This window comes from Oncorhynchus keta, chromosome 15, assembly GCF_023373465.1.
Source record: "Oncorhynchus keta strain PuntledgeMale-10-30-2019 chromosome 15, Oket_V2, whole genome shotgun sequence".
Taxonomy (NCBI): domain Eukaryota; kingdom Metazoa; phylum Chordata; class Actinopteri; order Salmoniformes; family Salmonidae; genus Oncorhynchus; species Oncorhynchus keta.
Genome location: NC_068435.1, coordinates 27,147,225 through 27,171,541, shown reverse-complemented (window position 1 = coordinate 27,171,541; position 24,317 = coordinate 27,147,225). Strand labels below are relative to the sequence as shown.

Below are 24,317 nucleotides of genomic sequence, written 5' to 3'. Positions count from 1 at the left end.
AGCATCTTCACGAGGTCCTTTGCTGTTGTTCTGGGATTGATTTGCACTTTCGTACCAAAGTACGTTCATCTCTAAGAGACAGAACGCATTACCTTCCTGAGCGGTATTGCGGCTGCATGGTCCCATGGTGGTTATACTTGCATACTATTGTTTCTACAGATGAACGTGGTACCTTCAGGTGTTGTGAAATTGCTCCCAAGGATGAACCAGACTTGTGGAGTTCTACAATTATTTCTCTGAGGTCTTGGCTGATTTATTTTATTTTCCCATGATGTCAAGCGAAGAGGCACTGAGTTTGAAGGTAGGCCTTGAAATACATCCACAGGTACATATCCAACTGACTCAAATTATGTAAATTAGCCTATCAGAAGCTTCTAAAGCCATGACATCATTTTCTGGAATTCTCCAAGCTGTTTAAAGGCACAGTCAACTTAGTGTATGCAAACTTCTGATCCACTGGAATTGTGATACAGGGAATTAGAAGTGAAATAATCTGTCTGTAAACAATTGTAGGAAAAATGACTTGTGTCATGCACAAAGTAGATGTCCTAATAGACTTGCCAAAAACGTTGTGGAGTGGTTGTAAAACGAGTTTTAATGACTCCAACCTAAGTGTATGTAAACTTCCGACTTCAACTGTATATATTGTAGACTGTGGCATGGGAAAAAGGGGATATGGTTGACATGCAAAGGGAAATATAAGGGTTTGGTTGAGGTTAGGGTTAACCTGTCAATGAGATGCTGGTAAGAAAAGTCCCCTTAATCTCTACCCAGTGGCATATGTATGGTCCAATTTGTATGTTCTATTGAAAATCTACTGTGTTTGCAATGCAGATGAACGATGTGCACACTGACACCCAGTGGTAGGATCTGGAGGCTGCCTGTTGCCATGACCTGTAGTTTCTAGGCTCCAATCTCCTTCAAACATTTTAGCAGGTATTGTAACCTATTAATAGTGTATTTGAGATTTTTTTTAAATAATAACTTAGTCTATGTCTTCTTCTGACCCAGAAACATTAGTCCAACACCCATGTATAAAGCTGCAGGATATTAGCAGTGCTCAGTAGATGTCCCTGTTCTCTTGAAATCATAATACACAAATAACAACAGTACATGAGTTTCATCTCTGTGCTGATAAAAGTCCTAGCTTTTAATTTATGTTTGCCACCAACACAACTGGCCAGTTCAACATCATTATCTGACTGTTGAGATTAATATAATTGTATTGTCATCTATTAATAGTCAATGAACACGGATTCCACACCCCAAACTGAATGATTATGAGTCTAACCAGTAACCACAGAACTAGAATGAGTGATTCTATTTCTATGGGTTTAACATTCTGATAGAGTTTACACACAGAAAACCGTATGCTATTTTTGATTAGCCTACCTACAGATACCAATACTATAAGCAATACGGACATATCAAGCAGGGTTATAATTATAGTCGATTTAACTTTGAAACCAATATAAGAACAGATATCATTTATATTTTTGAATTACATCATGTCATGGCATTTTCATGTCATTACCCCCCTCCCCTTCCCCCCAACCACTCTATCTCTCTCTCTATCTCTCTCTCTCTATCTCTGCCGTGAGAGAGGGAGGAGAGATCATCATAAAATAAACCAGGAGCGATTCTGGCAGCGGTAGTGGCGCTCGCACTCTTCTTCCCACGTACCGCTTTAGCCGACCACCACAAATCCACACAGTGACAATAATTCATCTCTGCTTGCAACCACAACACCACACCACACTATCTACCGGACTCTCGCTTCAGTGTTGCTACTTTTCGTTTAAAATACGCTCTGGATTAGCGAGGGACAGCACAATATCCGGGGGCTACCACGACTCGTTCTTCTCCCCTCATAATCTGAATGACGGGCGGACGGTTCGATTTTGACGATGGTGGCACATATTGCGGTGGCTGGGAGGATGGAAAAGCCCATGGGCATGGCGTCTGTACCGGGCCCAAGGGCCAAGGAGAATACTCCGGGTCCTGGAACAATGGTTTTGAGGTAGTGGGGGTGTACACCTGGCCCAGTGGAAACGTGTATCAGGGTTACTGGGCACAGGGGAAACGACACGGATTCGGTGTGGAATCGAAGGGAAAATGGATTTATCGTGGTGAATGGACTCATGGATTTAAAGGTCGATACGGGGTCCGGCAAAGTCTCCACACGCCTGCTAGATACGATGGGACATGGAGTAACGGTCTGCAAGATGGATATGGAGTTGAAACGTATGGTGATGGAGGTAAGCGTGTCAGTAACAGTTTGTGGTTAGTAGGCTACATGTAAGGCAGTCTCACTTGTTACAGTGTAGCAGGGGGCACATGTTTCCACAAGTGTTTCGTTGTATATTTATAGTACAGTTGTAGTATAAGAGTGAACTATTTCCATTAATTGCAAAAGATTAGAGTAGAGAAGCCTGCCTGAACTATAGCCAGTGCCACACCACTGAACTCTATTGATATAGGACTGTACTGTTCAGTCAGCGCTGAGCTCTTCCATAACCTAATGTTGAAGGCATACTCCCATAGAGGTCATGGCTAAAAATAAAAATATCACTCAGACACACTTGAAAATCAAAGTGCTTTTTACCCAGGACAGATCTATAGACAACTATTGATCACAAATCTATAGACAACTATTGATCTTTGTTCATTTGTTGCAGTATGGAATTTAGCGTACAGTAGTTTCTATATAAAGTCGTTTTAGAGTTGTTGCTTTCAAAGATTGTGTTGTAGGCGCAGGTGGTCATGAAGTTGTAATGTCAGGCAACCTGGTCTCGGAGCATTTCATATTATTCTGTACTTAAAATCCGAGACACCCCATTTCGTTGATATGTTACGAATGACAATTTGTATTAAATGTTTTGATTTGCAAAACATAATATGTTACGAATTTGCTAAATTCATTCATTATATGTTATAAATTTGCTAGATGTATATGTCACGAATTCAAGCTCGGTGGCTAACGTTAGCTAGCTGGCTAACTCCAGTTAGGCTAGGGGTTAGGGTTAAGTTTAGGACTTAGGTTATAGGGTTAGGGTACGATTAGCTGAACGGGTTAAGGTTAGGGGAAGGATTAGCTATATGCTAAGTAGTTGCAAAGTAACTCAAAAGTAGTAAGTAGTTAAAAAGTTGCTAATTATCGAAAATTATCCGTGATGAGATTTGAACTTGTTCACATTATACAGCCACCCATCCACCCCAAACAACCAATCACCCTACTAAGTAACCATACCAAATGTACATTATCATGGTAATTTGACTGTGTTCTGAATTTACATTTACTATGTTAAGTCTAGTCTTTGAGACGAGGCTGTGCCAGGGCACACAAGCATAGTCATACACACACAGTTGCATGTAACTTGTAGGTTATATCTATTCCAGAGAGAAAAATCTACTTTTTGCTGATTCATAGCATCGATTGATAAGAGTTTTATTTATTGATTACAGGTGAAAGCAATAATGGATTGTAGGAAAGTCAATAGACATTAGTCGATAATTAAACACACCACAATATCTTACTTCATGCAGTGTGATAGTCAATAGATACAGTAGCATAATACACAAATAACAACATAATAATTAGATTTGCAGAAGCTAACCACCAGCTATGCTAGCGGTCTTCAGCTAACCGGTCATCAGCTAACCTTTAGCTCGGAAAGCTCTCGCCAGTTCGAACAACGCGACGCTAACCAGAGCATAACGGACCTATTTATTTTTTTACCCCCGGATTCCCACCGCAAACGGAACATTTTTCAGCTGGATCTTCACAACTAGCTATCGAGCTAAACCGCAACCCTGGTTGATTACTCCTGGCTAGCGTTTCCACCCACGTAGCTTGAAGCTAGCCCAGCCAGAGCCCCTGTGCTGCCACCGTAGCATACTCCTGGGCTACAATACCCGGACCCACGACCGGTCTATCGATGTCACCGCATGAAGAGGAATAAACAGACTCACCCCATCGCGACGTCCCCCAAAGGCTAACTCTCTAGCCCTCGCTATCTCCTTGCATGCTAATTCGGCCTGCTAACTGCTAGCTTGTTTAGCCCAGGTCCGCTAACTGCTACCTTGTTTACCCCGGCCTGCTAACGGTTAGCTTGTTAGCACAGGCCTGCTAACCGTCTGCATCGCCGCGTCCCAAACACTCAGTGGCCCATATGTACTTTCTATCTCTTCCCGATTTAAAAAAAAATTGTTTATACCTTCCGGAAACCTGCCTCACCCAATGTGATACGGAATCACTATTATTTTTAATTTTTAGAACACACTCAAGAACCTCCAGAAGCTAACCAGCTAACTAGCTACAAGCTATTTAGTCATTGTTAGTTTTTTAATCTGGATAACACTTGCCAGTCCAGCTCCCCTGCCCCATCCACCGCTGCCCCCTGGACACTGATCACTTGGCTACATAGCTGATGCACGCTGGACTGTCCATTAATCACGGTACTCCATTCTGCTTGTTTGTTTTATCTGTCGGCCCCGTTGCCTAGTCAACACCATTTTACCTGCTGTTGTTGTGCTAGCTGATTAGCTGTTGTCTCACCTACTGTTTTAGCTAGCTTTCCCAATTCAACACCTGTGATTACTGTATGCCTCGCTGTATGTCTCTCTCAAATGTCAATATGCCTTGTATACTGTTGCTCAGGTTAGTTATCATTGTTTTAGTTCACAATGGAGCCCCTAGTCCCACTCCTCATACCCCTGATACCTCCTTTGTCCCTCCTCCCACATATGCGGTGACCTCACCCATTACAACCAGCATGTCCAGAGATACAACCTCTCTCATCATCACCCAGTGCCTGGGCTTACCTCCGCTGTACCCGCACCCCACCATACCCCTGTCTGTGCATTATGCCCTGAATATATTCTACCATGCCCAGAAACCTGCTCCTCTTATTCTCTGTCCCCAACGCTCTAGGCGACCAGTTTTGATAGCCTTTAGCCGCACCCTCATACTACTCCTTCTCTGTTCCGCGGGTGATGTGGAGGTAAACCCAGGCCCTGCATGTCCCCAGGCACCCTCATTTGTTGACTTCTGTGATCGAAAAATCCTTGGTTTCATGCATGTCAACATCAGAAGCCTCCTCCCTAAGTTTGTTTTACTCACTGCTTTAGCACACTCTGCTAACCCTGATGTCCTTGCCGTGTCTGAATCCTGGCTCAGGAAGGCCACCAAAAATTCAGAGATTTCCATACCCAACTATAACACCTTCCGTCAAGATAGAACTGCCAAAGGGGGAGGAGTTAGCCTGCAAAGTAATGTCAAACTTTCCAGGTCCATACCCAAACAGTTCAAACTACTACTTCTGAAAATGACTCTCTCCAGAAATAAGTCTCTCACTGTTGCCGCCTGCTACCGACCCCCCTCAGCTCCCAGCTGTGCCCTGGACACCATTTGTGAATTAATTGCCCCCCATCTAGCTTCAGAGTTTGTTCTGTTAGGTGACCTAAACTGGGATATGCTTAACACCCCGGCAGTCCTACAATCTAAGCTAGATGCCCTCAATCTCACACAAATCATCAAGGAACCCACCAGGTACAACCCTAACTCTGTAAGCAAGGGCACCCTCATAGACGTCATACTGACCAACTGGCCCTCCAATCACTGCCTCATTGCCTGTATCCGCTACGGTGCCGCAGTCAAACGACCACCCCTCATCACTGTCAAACGCTCCCTAAAACACTTCTGTGAGCAGGCCTTTCTAATCGACCTGGCCCGGGTATCCTGGAAGGACATTGACCTCATCCCGTCAGTTGAGGATGCCTGGTCATTCTTTAAGAGTAACTTCCTCACCATTTTAGATAAGCATGCTCCGTTCAAAAAATGCAGAACTAAGAACAGATACAGCCCTTGGTTCACTCCAGACCTGACTGCCCTCGACCAGCACAAAAACATCCTGTGGCGGACTGCAATAGCATCGAATAGTCCCCGCGATATGCAACTGTTCAGGGAAGTCAGAAACCAATACACGCAGTCAGTCAGGAAAGCTAAGGTCAGCTTCTTCAGGCAGAAGTTTGCATCCTGTAGCTCCAACTCCAAAACGTTCTGGGACACTGTGAAGTCCTTGGAGAACAAGAGCACCTCCTCCCAGCTGCCCACTGCACTGAGGCTAGGTAACACGGTCACCACTGATAAATCCATGATTATCGAAAACTTCAACAAGCATTTCTCAACAGCTGGCCATGCCTTCCGCCTGGCTACTCCTACCTCGGCCAACAGCCCCCCCCCACAGCTCCTCGCCCAAGCCTCTCCAGGTTCTCCTTTACCCAAATCCAGAAAGCAGATGTTCTGAAAGAGCTGCAAAACCTGGACCCATATAAATCAGCTGGGCTTGACAATCTGGACCCTCTATTTCTGGAACATTCCGCCGCCATTGTCGCAACCCCTATTACCAGCCTGTTCAACCTCTCTTTCATATCGTCTGAGATCCCCAAGGATTGGAAAGCTGCCGCAGTCATCCCCCTCTTCAAAGGGGGAGACACCCTGGACCCAAACTGTTACAGACCTATATCCATTCTGCCCTGCCTATCTAAGGTCTTCGAAAGCCAAGTCAACAAACAGGTCACTGACCATCTCGAATCCCACCGTACCTTCTCCGCTATGCAATCTGGTTTCCGAGCCGGTCACGGGTGCACCTCAGCCACACTCAAGGTACTAAACGATATCATAACCGCCATCGATAAAAGACAGTACTTTGCAGCCGTCTTCATCGACCTTGCCAAGGCTTTCGACTCTGTCAATCACCATATTCTTATTGGCAGACTCAGTAGCCTCGGTTTTTCGGATGACTGCCTTGCCTGGTTCACCAATTACTTTGCAGAGAGAGTTCAGTGTGTCAAATCGGAGGGCATGCTGTCCGGTCCTCTGGCAGTCTCTATGGGAGTGCCACAGGGTTCAAATCTCGGGCCGACTCTTTTCTCTGTATATATCAATGATGTTGCTCTTGCTGCGGGCGATTCCCTGATCCACCTCTACGCAGACGACACCATTCTATATACTTTCGGCCCGTCATTGGACACTGTGCTATCTAACCTCCAAACGAGCTTCAATGCCATACAACACTCCTTCCGTGGCCTCCAACTGCTCTTAAACGCTAGTAAAACCAAATGCATGCTTTTCAACCGATCGCTGCCTGCACCCGCATGTCCGACTAGCATCACCACCCTGGATGGTTCCGACCTTGAATATGTGGACACCTATAAGTACCTAGGTGTCTGGCTAGACTGCAAACTCTCCTTCCAGACTCATATCAAACATCTCCAATCGAAAATCAAATCAAGAGTCGGCTTTCTATTCCTCAACAAAGCCTCCTTCACTCACGCTGCCAAGCTTACCCTAGTAAAACTGACTATCCTACCGATCCTCGACTTCGGCGATGTCATCTACAAAATTGCTTCCAACACTCTACTCAGCAAACTGGATGCAGTTTATCACAGTGCCATCCGTTTTGTCACTAAAGAACCTTATACTACCCACCACTGCGACTTGTATGCTCTAGTCGGCTGGCCCTCGCTACATATTCGTCGCCAGACCCACTGGCTCCAGGTCATCTACAAGGCCATGCTAGGTAAAGCTCCGCCTTATCTCAGTTCACTGGTCACGATGGCAACACCCATCCGTAGCACGCGCTCCAGCAGGTGTATCTCACTGATCATCCCTAAAGCCAACACCTCATTCGGCCGCCTTTTGTTCCAGTACTTCCAGTACTCTGCTGCCTATGACTGGAACGAACTGCAAAAATCGCTGAAGTTGGAGACTTTTATCTCCCTCACCAACTTCAAACATCAGCTATCTGAGCAGCTAACCGATCGCTGCAGCTGTACATAGTCTATAGTCTATTAAACAGCCCACCCATTTTCATCTACCTCATCCCCACAGTTTTTATTTATTTACTTTTCTGCTCTTTTGCACACCAATATCTCTACCTGTACATGATCATCTGATCATTTATCACTCCAGTGTTAATCTGCAATATTGTAATTATTCGCCTACCTCCTCATGCCTTTTGCACACATTGTATATAGACTCCCCTTTTTTTCTACTGTGTTATTGACTTGTTAATTGTTTACTCCATGTGTAACTCTGTGTTGTCTGTTCACACTGCTATGCTTTATCTTGGCCAGGTCGCAGTTGCAAATGAGAACTTGTTCTCAACTAGCCTACCTGGTTAAATAAAGGTGAAAAAAAAGAAGAAAAAAAAATGGCCAGATCCAACAAAACCTGAGCAAATGGTATTAGCCAGTTCCCCCTGAGCAAGCATGGCTTCGAGTGCTTTCTTTTGTGCTTGGAGTCGTCTAGTACTCTCATATCACTCACTGGTTCAATGTATAAAGCAAAAAAACACTGTTTGTGAACCTGACAATCTGAAGCAGTGAAAGGTTTGCCTGATGACTCCAACTGAATTATTTAGCTGCTTTATCCTTCGCTACATGCTGTACTTCATTGCGGAGAAAACTAACGTTTGTGGGCGTGGCATAGCGTTTGGCAGAAGCAAGAAGTTAAGGCAGGCAGGTAGGTAGGTAAAAAGTAGTCATAATAGGATCAGTCAGTTTAGGAATCATTGGGACAGTGTCACTCAACAAAATATAAACACTAGTCACTGACATGAAGCCTTTCAAAAGTGCCCTAATCTATCCTCCTAATGTGTTAAGATTGATTTTGTTCAGTAACTTATTTGTGTTTAGGCTGATTTATTTCACATAGTAAGACAGATTGAGTTATGTTTGGCTTGACTGACAAACTTCCCAATGTCTCAAGTTACTTACCTCTTTAAAATAGCACATTCTTCTCTTTGGAAGCAATAATGATGGACAGTGGCATATCGCCTTGAGTGCACACCAGAATGCAGTATGTATTTAGAATTGTAGACCCCCTGTAGCTGCTGAAATGGTGGGAAGGCGTGTGATGTGTGGTTTCTTGGCATTTTGCGCTTCCCCCTTCAAACAAATATCTGAATGACAAAAACACAGTTGGAGTGTCAACTGAAGTTGTGATGATGTAAGGTCAGTCAGTGTTACTGTGGGGTTCAACATTACTGTTAAGAGTGTGGCAGGATTGTTTTCTTTTAGAATTAACTTCCACCTTTTCGTTGTATGAAATTAGTAACTTTTGCCAAAATGCAGGCTTTCCAATTGATCTTGTGTGCAGGAGCATAAGGAAAGCCAAATTAACCTCAATGCCCTATGCACTTGTGGAGATCTGAGAGGATTTGAAAGGTGTAAGCAATATCATAATAGCTCTAACTTTCCCTCTGATAGGCTAGGTGGAAGTTTCACTATATTGCTTATACCAATCAAAGTGTATCAGATCTCCACAAGTGCATAGGGCATAGGGTCTAGTGGTTCATTTGGGATTGGGCCGTAGAATGAGTGGCCATAGCCTAAAGTTCCCAGGCCCTCCTTCATGCCACAGCCTGTTTCAGGACAGGTTGTTACTGGGTGGGAGCCCATCTTTGAAAAGTAGGCTAACAGATTTGGACCACTGCACTTGTTGAAACCTCACTAGGCCCTATCTAATCATAGATAAGGATACTCCATAGTAATGCCTTCATCCTTGCCAGGGCCGGCTTCAGGCATAAGCGACATAAGCAGTCGCTTTGGGCCTCCGGCCGCTAGGGGGCCCACATCCACAAAAATTAAATATGTCCCCCTTGATTTTGTTAGTCATTCTCACTCAGATATCATATGCCATAACCCACTGGGCAAAAACTGTTAGAACCAATGTTACTTCCACATCATTTCAACCCCCCAAAATCTATGTGATGACGTTGAAACAACGTGGGAAACTGATTGTATTTGCTAAAAGTCATCAACATAAGGGCATATCATATTATTTTCACCTATATTTTACCCTAAATCCAATGACATGGCGACATTTGTTGTTGATTACACATTGAATTCACATTAGTTGACAACTCAACAAATGTAAATAAAAACTAGACTTTGAATGTTGAAGTCATGTCAAATGTATAAAATTGCATGAAATTAGCTTTAAAATGGCAAAATTGTAATTCCCAAACAAATCTTGCTTAGGGCCCCCAAAAGGCTAGGACCGGCCCTGATCCTTGCCAACTTTCCAAAACCTAAACAAACATTGGAGCACATGTCTTTACAATGACAAGAGAAGGCCTCTAACTTGAATTATGTACCAGTGGTAGCCTATGCTTTTCGACTATGTCTACTGCCATAAAGACTGCCTGGTTTGGCATAATGCCAAGAGTATATGAATAGCAAATGATGAAGTGATAGTAAATCACGATATAAACAAATACTGAAATATGAATCTCGTCATGGACGTGGTATCTTGAATGTGGTTAGAGATACATACAGGTCTGTCTGACTGACAACAGAATCACAGTACCGGGTTGAGATTAGGTATTGTATATGATTTCAACCCATTCAATGAAAAGTTTCCAATATAATAAGGATATTATGTACTTTTAAAGATGTTTCCAATTCAATTGCTTGAATTGACATTGGGCTAGTGTAAAGAGATTCTAATCAACTGTAATATTCAAATTTTGTACCCCAAATGGTTATTTTGTCATCATGACAAAAATGTGTGTTCAGGATTTTTTTTAACCTTTGTATTAATTTGATCCATTTCTTGTCCTAACAGGTACGTACCAGGGGCAGTGGACAGGAGGGATGCGACACGGATATGGTGTGCGGCAAAGTGTACCTTACGGGATGGCTACGGTTATTCGCTCGCCTCTTCGAACCTCGCTGGCCTCGCTCCGCAGCGAACAGAGCAACGGCACCGTCCTCCATGCCAACCTCGACCTGTCAGACAACCTTGCCGGCACCAGAGGAGGCTTTGTTCTCAACTTCCACAGCGAAGGCGAAGGTGAGAAGAAAAAAGGCCTGTTCCGAAGAGGGTCCCTGTTCGGCAGCCTCAGAAACCTCAGAAAGTCTGACTCCAGGTCGTCCATATCAAGCAAACGCAGCTCCGCCCGCAGCGATGCCGCCAGCTCCATCAGCCGAATCAGCTCCAGTGATGCCAATTCCACCATCAGCTTCGGAGATGGAGTTGATGAGTACATGCCCCTGGAGGACAATGTAGATGCCACCACCACTGAGTCCTACATGGGGGAGTGGAAGAACGACAAGCGGAACGGCTTTGGTGTCAGCGAGCGCACCAACGGGATGAAGTATGAGGGAGAGTGGATGAACAATAAACGCCACGGCTACGGATGCACAATGTTCCCAGATGGCACCAAAGAAGAGGGGAAATATAAAAACAATGTGTTGGCGCGAGGCATCAAGAAACAGCTCATTCCTCTCAAAAACACCAAAACTAAACAGAAAGTGGATCGGGCTGTGGAAGGAGCCATACGGGCAGCAGCTATTGCCAAAACAAAAGTAGAAATAGCCACTTCAAGGTATTCATTTTCTTAATGTGCATGCTTGTGTCTGAAATGACACCCTATTTCCTATGCAGTGGACTACTTTTGACCAGAGCTTTAAGGGCCCTGTTCAAAAGTAGTGCACTATTTTCGGAATAGGGTGCCATTTCGGACGCAGGCCATGTTGTGGTGGTGGTGTTGGTGGTGATGGATCCTACTGCTACGTGGGCTTCCAGTTCAGGTCTACTGATTGGGTTAGGTTGAATGGCTGACAGGTTGGGATTCTCAACTAGGGTCAGGTTTTTATTGGTGTCACCTTATCCTACCTCTCTCCAACTTTCTCCAACGCTCTCTCCATCTTTCACTTTCTCTCTCTCACACACACACACACACACACACACACACACACACACACACACACACACACACACACACACACACACACACACACACACACACAGTAAGACATGTTTTTCACATACAAGTGGCACACGTAACACATGGTACAGACTTAAAGTTCAGATGATGAACTTCAGTACATTGTAAATTCAGACAGTTGCCCAATGACACAATGGAACAATTTGATACACACTGTATCATTGTGAGGGTGTGACCCTGTGACACATGTAATTGTGAATATTGGCAGGTGAGAGACTGTCAGCAAGAGTTCTATAAAGAATTAGGTTATTAATCAGTGTTCATAGTTGATTGAGCCACATGCTCTTGTTTAAACATATTCAAGACATAAATCTCAGAGATGGCTCAGTCTTAAAAAAGATCTCTCAGACCAGAATACTGAGTGTGTATTATAAGCATGGAAATCTAGCTCGTCTGAAATACATTTGATTGCAATCGGTGGAACACCGAAACCATACACAGCTGCTTGTTGAACGAAGTCAAGCTCTTTGCTGGAAAACTACATAGAAAATATTGTTCTCCTCGTCTTAGGCCTACATTCTGTGCCTACTGCCTTTTCAAAAGCAAGGGGTGACAATGAGTAATTTGCCAGGGCATGGAATAGCAAGGAGAAAGCTGTTGAACTTTTGAAGTGGTAGTTCTCTTAGACACCCACATCAACTTGAGCCAGCCAAGTAATATCTCTGGTTCATGTTAGAACATGTGAGATAGCTAATATGAAGTACAAAGCCATGGTCTATGAAGTCCTTATGACATGGGTTGGACTTGGAATTATTCCAAATAAAGTTAAAGTTGAATCAGAAATAAAGACTCAAGAGAGAAAAAATTGCAACCATATTGTTAGTAGCCTTTCACTTCTTTCAACACTTCATTAAACAATAATACTCATTAAACTGGGCTATTGTCCTTTGAATGCAATGCACAGAGATATACTACCATGTGAAACACCCAACCCCTATCTGTTTACAGTATCAAAATAGTCACTTCATTGCCATATCATGCCCACCCATCCCCCTTTCCTTGTAATCTTCTTGAATGAGAAACCATCATTAGCATGTTCTTTATCCTGATTTTCAGGCATCTGTATACATTTTAATGAGGGCTCTCATATCTAGGCTCACCATCACAGCAACTCCTCCTGTCATGAAATAGAAATATGTCCCTGCAGCGGCAGAATGTCTAAAATGAAGGCCTCTGCCTTTGAAGACTGTTGTGTGGCTGAGTTGATAAGTGTGGTAAGAGCTTTGGAACGTGCGGACCGGGTTCGGCTTGCGTCACTTTTCCCGTCATATGGGTGGAAGCCCAGGGGAGCGAATGAGAGAGGGAGGGGGAGAGAGAGAGAAAGAGGGAGAAACTAAGGAGAGCAAGCAGTTCCTAGACCAGACCGGACGGTGTGTGCTTGCTCGGCTCTCCTAACATGTAAAGCCATCAGCCTCTAGTGTGTCAGTCAGCACTGAGCTCTGACTAAATAAGGCAAGGCAGGACTTGGCTTATCAACACCTGACAGGAATACAGCCTAGCAGCAGCAGCTGAGCTGATACTGTAGCCCTTCTCTGTCCCGCCATCCACTATCATCTGGTGAGTTACTCAGTCAGTCTATCTGGCTGGGAATAGGTGTTGGGTAGGTGGTTTATTGCTCATCTTCCCTCCGAGCTCTCCTAGACTTGCTAACAAGCCCCCATTTAAGCTTCTTAAACTTGGTTCAAGTCGCCTTTTTCAAATGTGCCCTCGTTCGCTCTCTTTTCTCCCCGGGCCATGTGATTTGGTGTAGCCTATGGCCCCAGGTTTGAAAGCTTTCGGGAAGCCTACATGAAATCGTATGATGATATAAGTATAACTTGTTGTACTCCTCATTGTACAGTACTGTAGCTATGTGAGCCCATGGGTGGGTTAGTGCACGATGACTCAATCAAATATTTGTCAAATCCTCCTGTACTCCTCTATAACAGATTAATGGCATGATTCATTCAACAGCACATCTGCACTATATGCATATGGAGTTCACATGGTTCACAGTGATTCACTGACTGCGAAACTGTCAGATGTCTACATGAGGCAAAGCCAATTGCACATAATGAAGACTTTCCTCAATGCACAATGTAAGCTTCTGTAGTCATGTGCCCCTTAAAGTTGTTAAAATGCAACTGCATAGTCAGTCGTTGAAAAAAAAGAGAACGTCCACACTTCAAATTAAGGTTGAAAAAGCATACGTTTTATTCAATTGCAGACAAGGACCAGGTGTTTTGCCCTTGTCAGCTTAATCGGTTTCAAACACTCCCTTTTATCCACCTGCATTTGAAAAGTTAAGACTTTCTTAAAGTTGTTGAAAGGATACATTCATTTCAAGAGACACCATGTAAATCCTCCTGTACTCCTCTGTATTCAGAGGCCCTGAATGACACTCGTACAGACAGTTGTAAAACCAACTACCTCTTATTGAACTGTTTATAAAGAAACACTATTGAATTAATCTTGTACCATTGAAATACTGTACATCTTGATAAGTATAAAGAAGTATATCATGGTATTCTGTATGTTAATGCATGTAAATAGTTTGTTTTCAAAACAATTTTACTTGAGCGAAAGGAAGTAAATGCAACACAAATATCTAACTTGAAAAAAAGTTTAATCAGAAATGACAAAAATGATGGTTGTGATGAATGACACAATGCCTTCTATTGAATATCACACAGTGGATATGCATGTCAAGCCATTTAATGTTTGCAACATGCATTTTACTGCTAAGAGCATGAAACTGCATAATAACCATACTATTTTATTATTTAATTCTCTACTTCTAATATTATTTAATGTTGGAAAAACCTTTGGCTCCAACAATATTTATTGGCAACACTGTAGCACCACTGAGCTCTCCAGTCTCAACCCTATAAGACACTAAAGACAGTGTCTATCTGGAAGGCCCAGAGCCATGTAGGGCTTCACCCTCCCAGACCTGGCTTCAAGTGGTATTAGATATATTTTGTATAATTTAGCTGTGTCTTATTGGGCTTGTCTGGAGAAATAAAAAACAATGGAACAGTCCCAAAAGTGTAAACTCTGTCGCTCTTGGACTCTCAATCAACATGCTCAAAGAAATGCTAAAAGTATTTAAAAGTAAACCAATTGTATTTGAACCCAGGTATATACCCTTCCAAGTCTAACCGGCTATAATTCTGCTTTGCCTTCATCCAGAACGGCTCACGCCAGGACTAAAGGTGATGCTGCTGACCAAGCCGGTCAGTCAGCCAGTCAGGATTCAGACATCGCCAGGGCAGTGGCCAGGGAACTGTCTCCCAACTTCCATCAGCCAGGTAAACCAACGTACCCAACCTACCCAACCAGACCCCAGCATCTATTTATCTCACAGCCCCTTGTTATAATCGCCTTTGTCCAATGCCTTTTGTGTCTGGGTTGTGTGTTTTTCTTTATTTTCCGACTGGGGCAGATGTATATGCAAATGTACCAAATGTAAATGAAAATCTGTTTAGGGAGGAATAAATTAGCATAATTTACCTTGGTCTTTTTCATCCTCAGAAAAATACAAGGTCAGTGTTTTTTGGGATAACAAGTGTCACATATTTACGAGTACAATATTTTATATTACAGTGAACATGTTTCTGCAGCATCGATGTACAGTCAAGTCCATAATTATTGTCCCCCTTAAGCAAAAAAGACTAAAGACTGTATAAAATAAATAAATATTAAAATAATACTGAAGTACTGTATAAGAAAAAGGGAAAATATATGATTTTATACTCATAAAATTACTCAGAGAAAGAGATTTTGTTTCTAAGGTAATTTATTTAAATCTACAAAAGATAGGGTTAACAATGATTGGCACCTCTGTTTTCAATACTCCCAGCACCCTCCCCAACACTGAGCCTTTCTCTAAAATGTTTTTATCAGAGAACACATTGGGAGGGATCTTAGACCATTCCTCCATACAGAATCTTTCCAGAGCCTTGATATCCCCAAATCCACCACTGGTGTGTGTGGCCAAAGAGCTCTATTTTTATGTCATCTGACCATAGCACCGCCTGGAGTTAAACTGCATGGCACTTGGAACTGGTGCAATGCTCAGGTGACATAAAAATATTGCTCTTTGGCCACACATACCAGTGGTGTGTTTGGTGTTGAAAAACAGAAGCCTATGCAGTAAAGTACCTTATACCTACGGTAAAATATGGTGGTAGATCTTTGATGTTATTGGGCTATTTTGCTGCCTCTGGTCTCGGGGCCCATGTTAAGATCAACGGGGTCATGAACTCTACCAAGAACCAGGAAATTTGAACCAAAAACCTGGTTGCCTCTGCTAGGAGGCTGAAACTTGGACACAATTGGTACTTCCAGCAAGACAATAACCCCAAGCACAAATCAAAATTGTTAACTGACCACAAAATCAACATTTTGCATCTCAGTCTCGGGACTTGAACCCCATTGAAACCCTGTGGTTGGAATTGAAGAGGGCAGTTCATAAGCACAGACGAAGGATATCAAGGATCTGGAAAGATTCTGTATGGAAGAATGGTCTAAAATCCCTTCCAATGTCTTCTCCAATCTCATAAAACATTTTAGAAAAAGTCTCAGTGTAGCTATCCTCACAAGGGGAGGGTATTGAAAACAGGGATGCCAATAATTTTGACCCTATCTTTTAAAGATTTTTTAAAATTACTTGTTAAACAAAATCTATTTCTCTGAGCAATTGTAAAATAAAATAATATAATTTCTAAATGTTCATATTCATCAAGGGTGCCAATAATTTTGGTACATTGTACGGCACAACATATTCTTGTACAAACCCCCCAAAATTCAGCTTTTGTCAGCCTGCTTAGTTTTGTAAGAGGGTGGTTCTTCAGTGTGATCAGAGACTGTAGTGTTCGTGTTACGGTCTCATGCATGTTTAACTCCTGTATGCATGTAGGTTTCTGATCTTATGTCATCGCTGGGCATTCCTCTTTTTACCACATGGTCTTGCTCAGGTCTGGACCATATAGGCTCTTTAAACCTTATACACTTGACCTGACACCAGGATAGTGTATATCACCGACTATTAATAATCGTGTTCCATAGCCAGCCAGCTTGCAAGCTCACAGTTTACTATAGCATACTACAATACTTACTATTGAATTCTGTAGTAAACTGTACTATACTGTTGAATAATATACTACACACTGTAGTATCCCTCGATCATGTGTAATATTTAGTATAGAATTTTGTAGTATACTGTAGAATACAATAGTAAATACTACAGTATTATCCCCGTCAGAAAAACTGCAGTAAATACTAAAGAAATATCAGCAAAATCACTACACTGTTTTTTTTACTGTAGTACAGTATTTCCTTTGCATATACGCTGCCCTTTCCCCTTCCCCATATCCCAATTTGTGCCACCCATAAGTGAGAAACTTACATGCCACATATACACCACATGTTGTGTTCCCTATGGTTATAGAAAACTCTCCTTTCAGACTCCAGTCCTACCTACCTACAAAATGTGCCCCTTTAGTATTTCTCCAGTAGGTTTCTTCAAGGAGAAAGCCCCCCACTTCTATGTCAAATATGATCAAACAAAAACACTTTAGTAAATACAGTAATGTCCCCCAAAACACTACAGTAAATACTAAAGTATACTACAGTCCGCAAGAACACTACACTAAACACTACAGTCCACAAAAACAGAAGAGTAAAAACTACAGTATATTACAGTCCGCAAAAACACTACAGAAATTACTATATTATATACTGCTACTTTTTTTACTACAGTATTTATACTATAGTATTCTGTAAACACTACAGTGACTACTACAGTAAAGCCAGCAAAAAACACTACAGTGAATACTATAGCATTCCTACTATAGTATTTTTTCATGTGTGCTGTTCTCTTTTATTTCAATAATTTCTTATTACTGTTTGTTAATGCCATATAAATGTCTTATTAACAATGATTTATCTTTGTGATTTGATTGGCTTTTCACGAACAACTGCTGAGGATGTAGAGATTTAGTAAGGGATCATAGCACTTTGATGCTATTAATAGTATAATAAATATTATGAACCATGATTCCATTTGATAACACTGCTTGCGTCAGAAAGGTATCAACTTTGTTGGCTTGCGAACTCCACTTGTGTCAGCTGTGTGACAGTGTTGGCCTCACCAGTGGTCAGGAGAATGTCGAGAATCCTTCCAACCTTTAATAATAAACCAACTGGGACAGCTTTGAAACTTCATTAACCTCTGCAGGATCGGTGTCCCCCCCGTGGGACGGTTGAGCTAACATAGGCTAATGTGATTAGCATGAGGTTGTAAGTAACAAAAAACATTCCCAGGACATAGACATATCTGATATGGGCAGAAAGATTAAATTGTTGTTAATCTAGCTGCACTGTCCAATTTACAGTAGCTATTAGAGTGAAAGAATACAATGCTATTGTTTGAAGAGAGTGCACAATCATGAACTTGACAATGTATTAATAAACCAATTAGGCATATTTGGACAGTCTTGATACAACATTTTGAACATATATGCAATGGTTCATTGGATCTGTATAAAACTTTGCACATACACTGCTGTCATCTAGTGGCCAAAATCTAAATTGCGCCTGGGCTGGCCTTTCTCTTGCATTTCAAAGATGATGGTACAAAAACCCCCCACAAAAAAACTTGTTTTTTTCTTTGTCTTATCTTTTACCAGATCTAATGTGTTATATTCTCCTACATTAATTTCACATTTCCACAAACTCCAAAGTGTTTCCTTTCAAATGGTATCAAGAATATGCATATCCTTTCTTCAGGTCCTAAGCTACAGGCAGTTAGATTTGGGTATGTCATTCTAGGCGGAAATTGAAAAAAAGGGTCAGATCCTTATTAAGGAACAAATATGTTAAATCATGGATGCAGAAAAGGCATCCTAACCATGATATAACTCACAGTGAATAAATGTGAATTTATGATTGACCAAAAATAACACAAAATAATATTTAGGTGTATGTTTATATCCGTATCTGAAATTGGGATTCAGCACTAAGTGCTTGTTGAGGGGGAAAAAACAAATTTGTGTTGATTGTGATATAAACACATGGCATTAATTCAAACATTGTGATATATTAGATCACTGTTTACATGGACTTAGTATAGCTAAAGACTGTATGATAATAATGTCGTTCCATTTTCTAGGCCCTGATTATATAAAGCAGAGGTTCAATGAACCTATTGAACCTATTGTCCAAGAGGAGAAGAAAGAGAAGTCCTCCTCAAGCAGCCCTCATTTCTACCGTAAAGGCACAACCCCAGACCACTCTCCCACTGCGACTCCCCAGCCCTCTCCCCCACCAACACCCCCACCAGCGCCAGCCCCAGAGCCCAAGAAGAGCCTCTTCAGCAAGCTCACCCCCAAGCCAGGGAAAGAGAATAAAACCCCTTCAGCAGAGAGCCAGGCCCCGGTCATCACAAAGGCAGTCTCTAAGACATCGTTGAAACAGGAAGTAAGACAAGAAGTGCCTCCCCAACCGAAAACTTTCAAGATGGCGGAGTCGGTCCCCGTCAGCCCTGGCAATGGACAGCTGCACACTGACACTGAGTACCACGGCTACTACATGAAGGCAGACGTGAAGATCCCCCCAGATGAACCTGAGGGAGTAGAGGAGGAGCATGTTAGCCCGTCCACCTTTGCCCAGATGCCACAGCCCGCAAAACCTATGACGCAATACAGGACACCCACCCCAAAACCTGGAGCGCCAAAGTCAGCAGCCAAAGAAAGCAAACCTGAGCTAACACTTAAGAAACAAGATTCGTATAAGCCAAAAAGCCTAGCGGAAACTAGGAAACAAGCCAGCTTGGAGATCACCACGGATTTCGTAGAGGAAGAGTCAGTAAGTAACTCATACTGTATGATGATGAAAATGGGAAAACTGAAGCAAAGAGAAAGAAAGGTGTCATTTCAGAACAACGTATGAAACATCAAAGGTAGTCTCATATTTTCTGTGATAATGCCTAGCTAACTCTCAAATGCTGTTATTGAAATGTTCTCCTGAAGCTTTGTCTTTCCTACTTCACAGGGTCCTAACTCAATACTGGTTGCCCTTGTAATGCTGTTGAATATTGGTCTAGCAATAATTTTTATCCATTTTTTAACCTGACGGAATCTGAACTGAGGTAAGAGTCAGCTTAATAGCATTTATTCAGATGTTATGAATTGTAGAGCATTGTGATACAGTAGTTTTTTCCCATTACATTTTAGAGTGTAAATTGCAAGTTTTACATGACATTAAGATACAGATGAGCCTGAATGTGATTCAACATAACTATTAACCCTCTAACTGTTTTGACCCTTCAGTGAACTCATCAAAACTAGTGGCATAGGTCCCTAACTCTCTGCATTTGCGTCAACGGCCTTTAAAAATGGCACCGGTCAAGCACAGACACAGGCAAAGGAGGACTGTAAATAGTGTGAAACATTGGAGAAAGATGAGACCAGGACCATTCGGCCCAGACGCTGCCCAGTTTCGCTGGCGATGATTTGTGACTCGCTTTGGTTCTGTGAAAGCTGAAGCAAGCAGTCATTGGGAAAGCAACAAAAAAACAATCTGCTGATCCAAGCTGTTTACCAGTCAAGTGCGTTGCCACTTCATATGCCCTGACAGGGGGGATGTGGAGGGGGGTGGGCAGGGGGATATGTTCAGAGATGCACTTTTAGTTGACAGAAGCTAGCAGCTGCCTTACTATTTTACCATCTGACGTTTTAGTGGGGAGATGCAGTGCACAAGGCTGCCAGAGGAATGTGTTTCGGCAGACTTTGCTGCCTTGGGAGTGCATCTCGGTGTTCACTATACTATTCACTTGGTCGATAAGAAATCATACATGATTCGAAGTGGCACTCACCAGTCTTATTCCATTCCCCACTGCTAAAGCCTTGTCTAACTTCTCATGTTAGGACATGCTTGTGCATGGGGCTGTTTCAACTGCATCTGTTTTATGTATTAGTTAGTAACTGTTAGGTTTTCCCTTTGTCCGTTTATCCTTAGGTATTACAAATTATTAAGATAAGATAGTATTTATTTAAGTCTAGTCCATGCATTTCTCAAACTTTTTGAAGATCCTTCAAATTCAAAGGAATTTCCATAAAGCCTATGTTACACAAATCAGTTCATTTGAGGACATATTTCTAAATAGTCAAATTTGAGAGTAATTTATATGCAATTGAAGTATCTTAGCAGTATACAGGCACAGATGTTTTTGACTAATCAGCTATTGGCTGGAGGCTGGCTACATATAACACAAACAAATAAGATGACATAGTTAACCAACACTGAGATAAAAAAAAAGAGTAGACTTAATTTGAAGATGTTAGTAATTTAGAGCTAAATTTGGGATATTGAATAATTTTCCGACTGATTCAATAAAACACATTTTTATCTATCTATCTATCTATCTATCTATCTATCTATCTATCTATCTATCTATCTATCTATCTATCTATCTATCTATCTATCTATCTATCTATCTAGTGATAAAGTTTGTTAACATGGCTAGTCATTCACACAGTGTACTTTATGTATACTGACCCTACAGTATATTGCACCAAATTGGTTGCTTGTAATTTGATTGATTTTAAGGCAAAGGACTGTAGTTTTGGGTGTGGTTTGCACTTGCAGATAGATTTTGCCAGTTTTTCTTGTGCAATCAAGGATCAATGTGCAAACATTTTTTAGTCTAAAGTGTTTTGTTAAATAAAGGCATAATGCTTCATTTTCAAATGGAAGCATATGACTTTCCAATTTCTTATTTTTTTCCTATTTTGTAGGAAATATGGCGTCCAACATTGATTTATTGCCACATGAATATAACATACACAGTAGATTGGCACATGAAGATAATACATAAGAATAAAGTGATTTGTTTGGTTTGATTTTAATTAGAAAATATGCAGTTGCATCTTGTAGAATAATGTTGAGGAATTGTTAGATTTAAAATAAATAAAAACTGTGTGCACAGGTTGGTTGGTTGATGCATGTCAAATTGTTTCCTTAATAGTTTGGCGTCTTTAATTTGGCCAAGCCAACACCACAGCTAGCCTACCAACACTGGACCTCATACTTACTAACTTGCACGGTTGTGAAAGCAGCCCAATGCTCGAAACCTACTCCGCAATAACACCTTGTTATGTGTGTTGAATACATTCAGGTAGAGTAAATGGTTGGCTAAATGTCGTAACATTAGCATGACGTTCCCGTTTACTATGGATAAGACAGTAGAGAGAGAGAGTCATTGTCTTAAATATGTGAAAGTCTAATTACTGTATTCAATGTCATCAATATAATATTTTATTTTTGTTGTGACTAGTTAGCTAAGCATGCCTATTCGGTTTTATTTTTTGAATAATAAATATGTTCTGTTTGCTCAGTTAAAATAGAATGAAATGTATTATATTTATAAAACTACATTTTGGTAAACTATTTGATAGGTGTAGGAGATGCATTTTCACTGGTTATGGTAACATTTCCATTTGCAACAATGCTGAGAGTATGGTATGAGGAGGATGTGAAGGATGCATCAGTTGGAATTCAGGGCAGTAACATTGAGATGTTTTACAGAGGTTTGGTCAGACAGACTGCCACAGAGAGAATGTGAGATTGGAAGAAGAAAGCATCAGAAGGGGAAATGGCTCCAGATATGTTTATTACTACTTTTCTGAGTGTAAAGTAATAAAGAACATTTAGAGCACAGAGTTAAAGGGCAATTCCGCCACTTTATTCCACCTCATATTCATGATCTCTTGCACCATACCACCCACTGGGCACAGATGTCAAGTCAACGTCTTTTCCACATTGGTTCAATGTAATTTCATTGAAATGACATGGAAAGAACGTTGATTCAACCACTATGTGCCCAGTGGGCATTGTCTACATATATGAAAACGGTGCATTTCTATGATCCGTGGTTAAAAAGAGGAAATGCCTAAAAAAAAAAAGCTTCTCTATGACATCACAGGGTAGGACTAAAAGTAAGAAAAACTGTGATTTTCAAAACTTGTAACGAGTTTGTAGCCAGAGGGAGGGTATTTTCTTGCTCCCAACGTCAACACAAATCTCATAGTGTTTGAAAATCACTGTTTTTAAACTGTCTTAACTTTTGATGTCATCAGGTGGAGCTTTTTACTTCATATTTTTTCTACTAAATATAGAAATGTGCCGTTTCCACATCTGTAGACACTGGTATTGTGCTGGAGATAATGAAAATGAGCTTGAAAAGTGGGTGGAGTTGCCCTTTAAAGAGCACAGGCAAAGTTGAAAGAACCACAATGAATGATCAATAATTAATTTTTCTTGTCTAAACTGTATTTGCACACAGCTATGTATAAGGCTATTTTCTACTAATTGTACCTGATGCTACATTTTTTTTGGCCAAAATTCTGAGCTGTTATTACTGTTTAAAGGCAAAGGAACAGTCTATTTATGTATGATTGTATTTTTCTAAAATGTTCTAAACTATATTTTGGAAAACTGGCCTGTAAACTTTTGGAAAATGTAACTTACAATTTGATAGATATTTTTAATTCGTGATTTTAATATCAATTCAATATTTGTGAACTGCTGCCAGGCTTACAAAGAATATAACTGAATACAAAATAAACAACATTAAGCTATATTGGGCAATTTGTTTGGATATTTATGATCTTCTGACCACAATGACTTTAATGGATTTTGGGACAGTTGTCTCTGTCCAATTTTGTGTGTGATCTTGTGTGAGTGGGGGCCAGGTTTTTTCTGTCCTTTATCAGAAGTCGGATCAGTGAAGGTAAGGAGGTTATCTGAAAAGAGACACATCAGATTTGACCACAGATCTAAAGGTGTTAATACTCAAACGACAATGATATTCCTGTCAGTTGTTGACGTTGTATGTTTTATAGTTCTCACTCCAACACCCTGACATAACACATTGAATTATCTCTAGTTTTCACTCAAGCATACTGATGTAATACTTCAAATGATTAAACTTCTTATTAACACTGGTGGTCAGAGGAAAGGGGGAATTCCTCTTTGCTTAAATTGATTTGCCATAGCAGGAGCAGCATACTATTTAAATGAAGAGCAGTCTAACCTCCCTGAGTGTGAAAATTGGCCCTTGTCTGAGGGATTTCTGCAGTTATCCTGAGACTAAAATAGTGTACAACAGCTGCTGCTGGTAGTGTCACATTTGAAAGCCCTAGAAGAGGTTGTGGATTTCGTTGTGTATGTACTCTGCTCACATCACAGTGTGTATGAGTGAATGGAAGGACTGACAAACTGATTTTTTCCCATTATATTTGTGTTTCCAGACAACCTCTGTACGGGGCAGTGGTTCAGAGGAAATGGCCCCAAATAATGAATATATTGCAGCCATGGCAACTCATACTGTTCTTCTAGGGGAGAGCGCCTACCGAGAGTCCATAAGCTTTTGATGCACTACAACGTTTCCCACTTAAGAATAGTATTCTATTTTTCAATTTTTTTAAATGATGTCTCCAAATTTCTCAACAGTTATTACGCCATTACTCCAAGCAT

The 24,317-nt window shown here is 41.4% G+C and overlaps 1 protein-coding gene across 2 annotated transcripts; it reads left to right on the top strand.

Annotated features, from left to right (window-relative positions):
• Positions 1 to 1,604: 1,604 nt before the first annotated feature.
• Positions 1,605 to 23,421, top strand: LOC118394693 (junctophilin-1-like). Of its 2 annotated transcripts, none has more exons than XM_035788154.1 (6): positions 1,605 to 2,258; positions 10,634 to 11,396; positions 14,970 to 15,088; positions 18,952 to 19,646; positions 19,833 to 19,929; positions 22,368 to 23,421. In XM_035788154.1, the coding sequence occupies exons 1-5, from the start codon at positions 1,880 to 1,882 to the stop codon at positions 19,911 to 19,913; spliced, it is 2,037 nt and encodes a 678-aa protein (XP_035644047.1). In that variant the 5' UTR covers positions 1,605 to 1,879; the 3' UTR covers positions 19,914 to 19,929; positions 22,368 to 23,421. The 2 variants fall into 2 exon arrangements, with proteins under 2 accessions (XP_035644047.1, XP_035644046.1); XM_035788153.2 differs by having other exon boundaries at positions 20,111 to 23,421.
• Positions 23,422 to 24,317: the final 896 nt, after the last annotated feature.

What these genes read in the sequence shown, in the direction of transcription:
- LOC118394693 (XM_035788154.1), top strand. Translation starts at nt 1,880, where the DNA reads ATGACGGGCGGACGGTTCGATTTTGACGATGGTGGCACATATTGCGGT. An exon ending in GTAGAAATAGCCACTTCAAG is followed by an intron (nt 11,397 to 14,969) that starts GTATTCATTTTC and finishes GCCTTCATCCAG; the next exon opens with AACGGCTCACGCCAGGACTA. An exon ending in TCCCAACTTCCATCAGCCAG is followed by an intron (nt 15,089 to 18,951) that starts GTAAACCAACGT and finishes TCCATTTTCTAG; the next exon opens with GCCCTGATTATATAAAGCAG.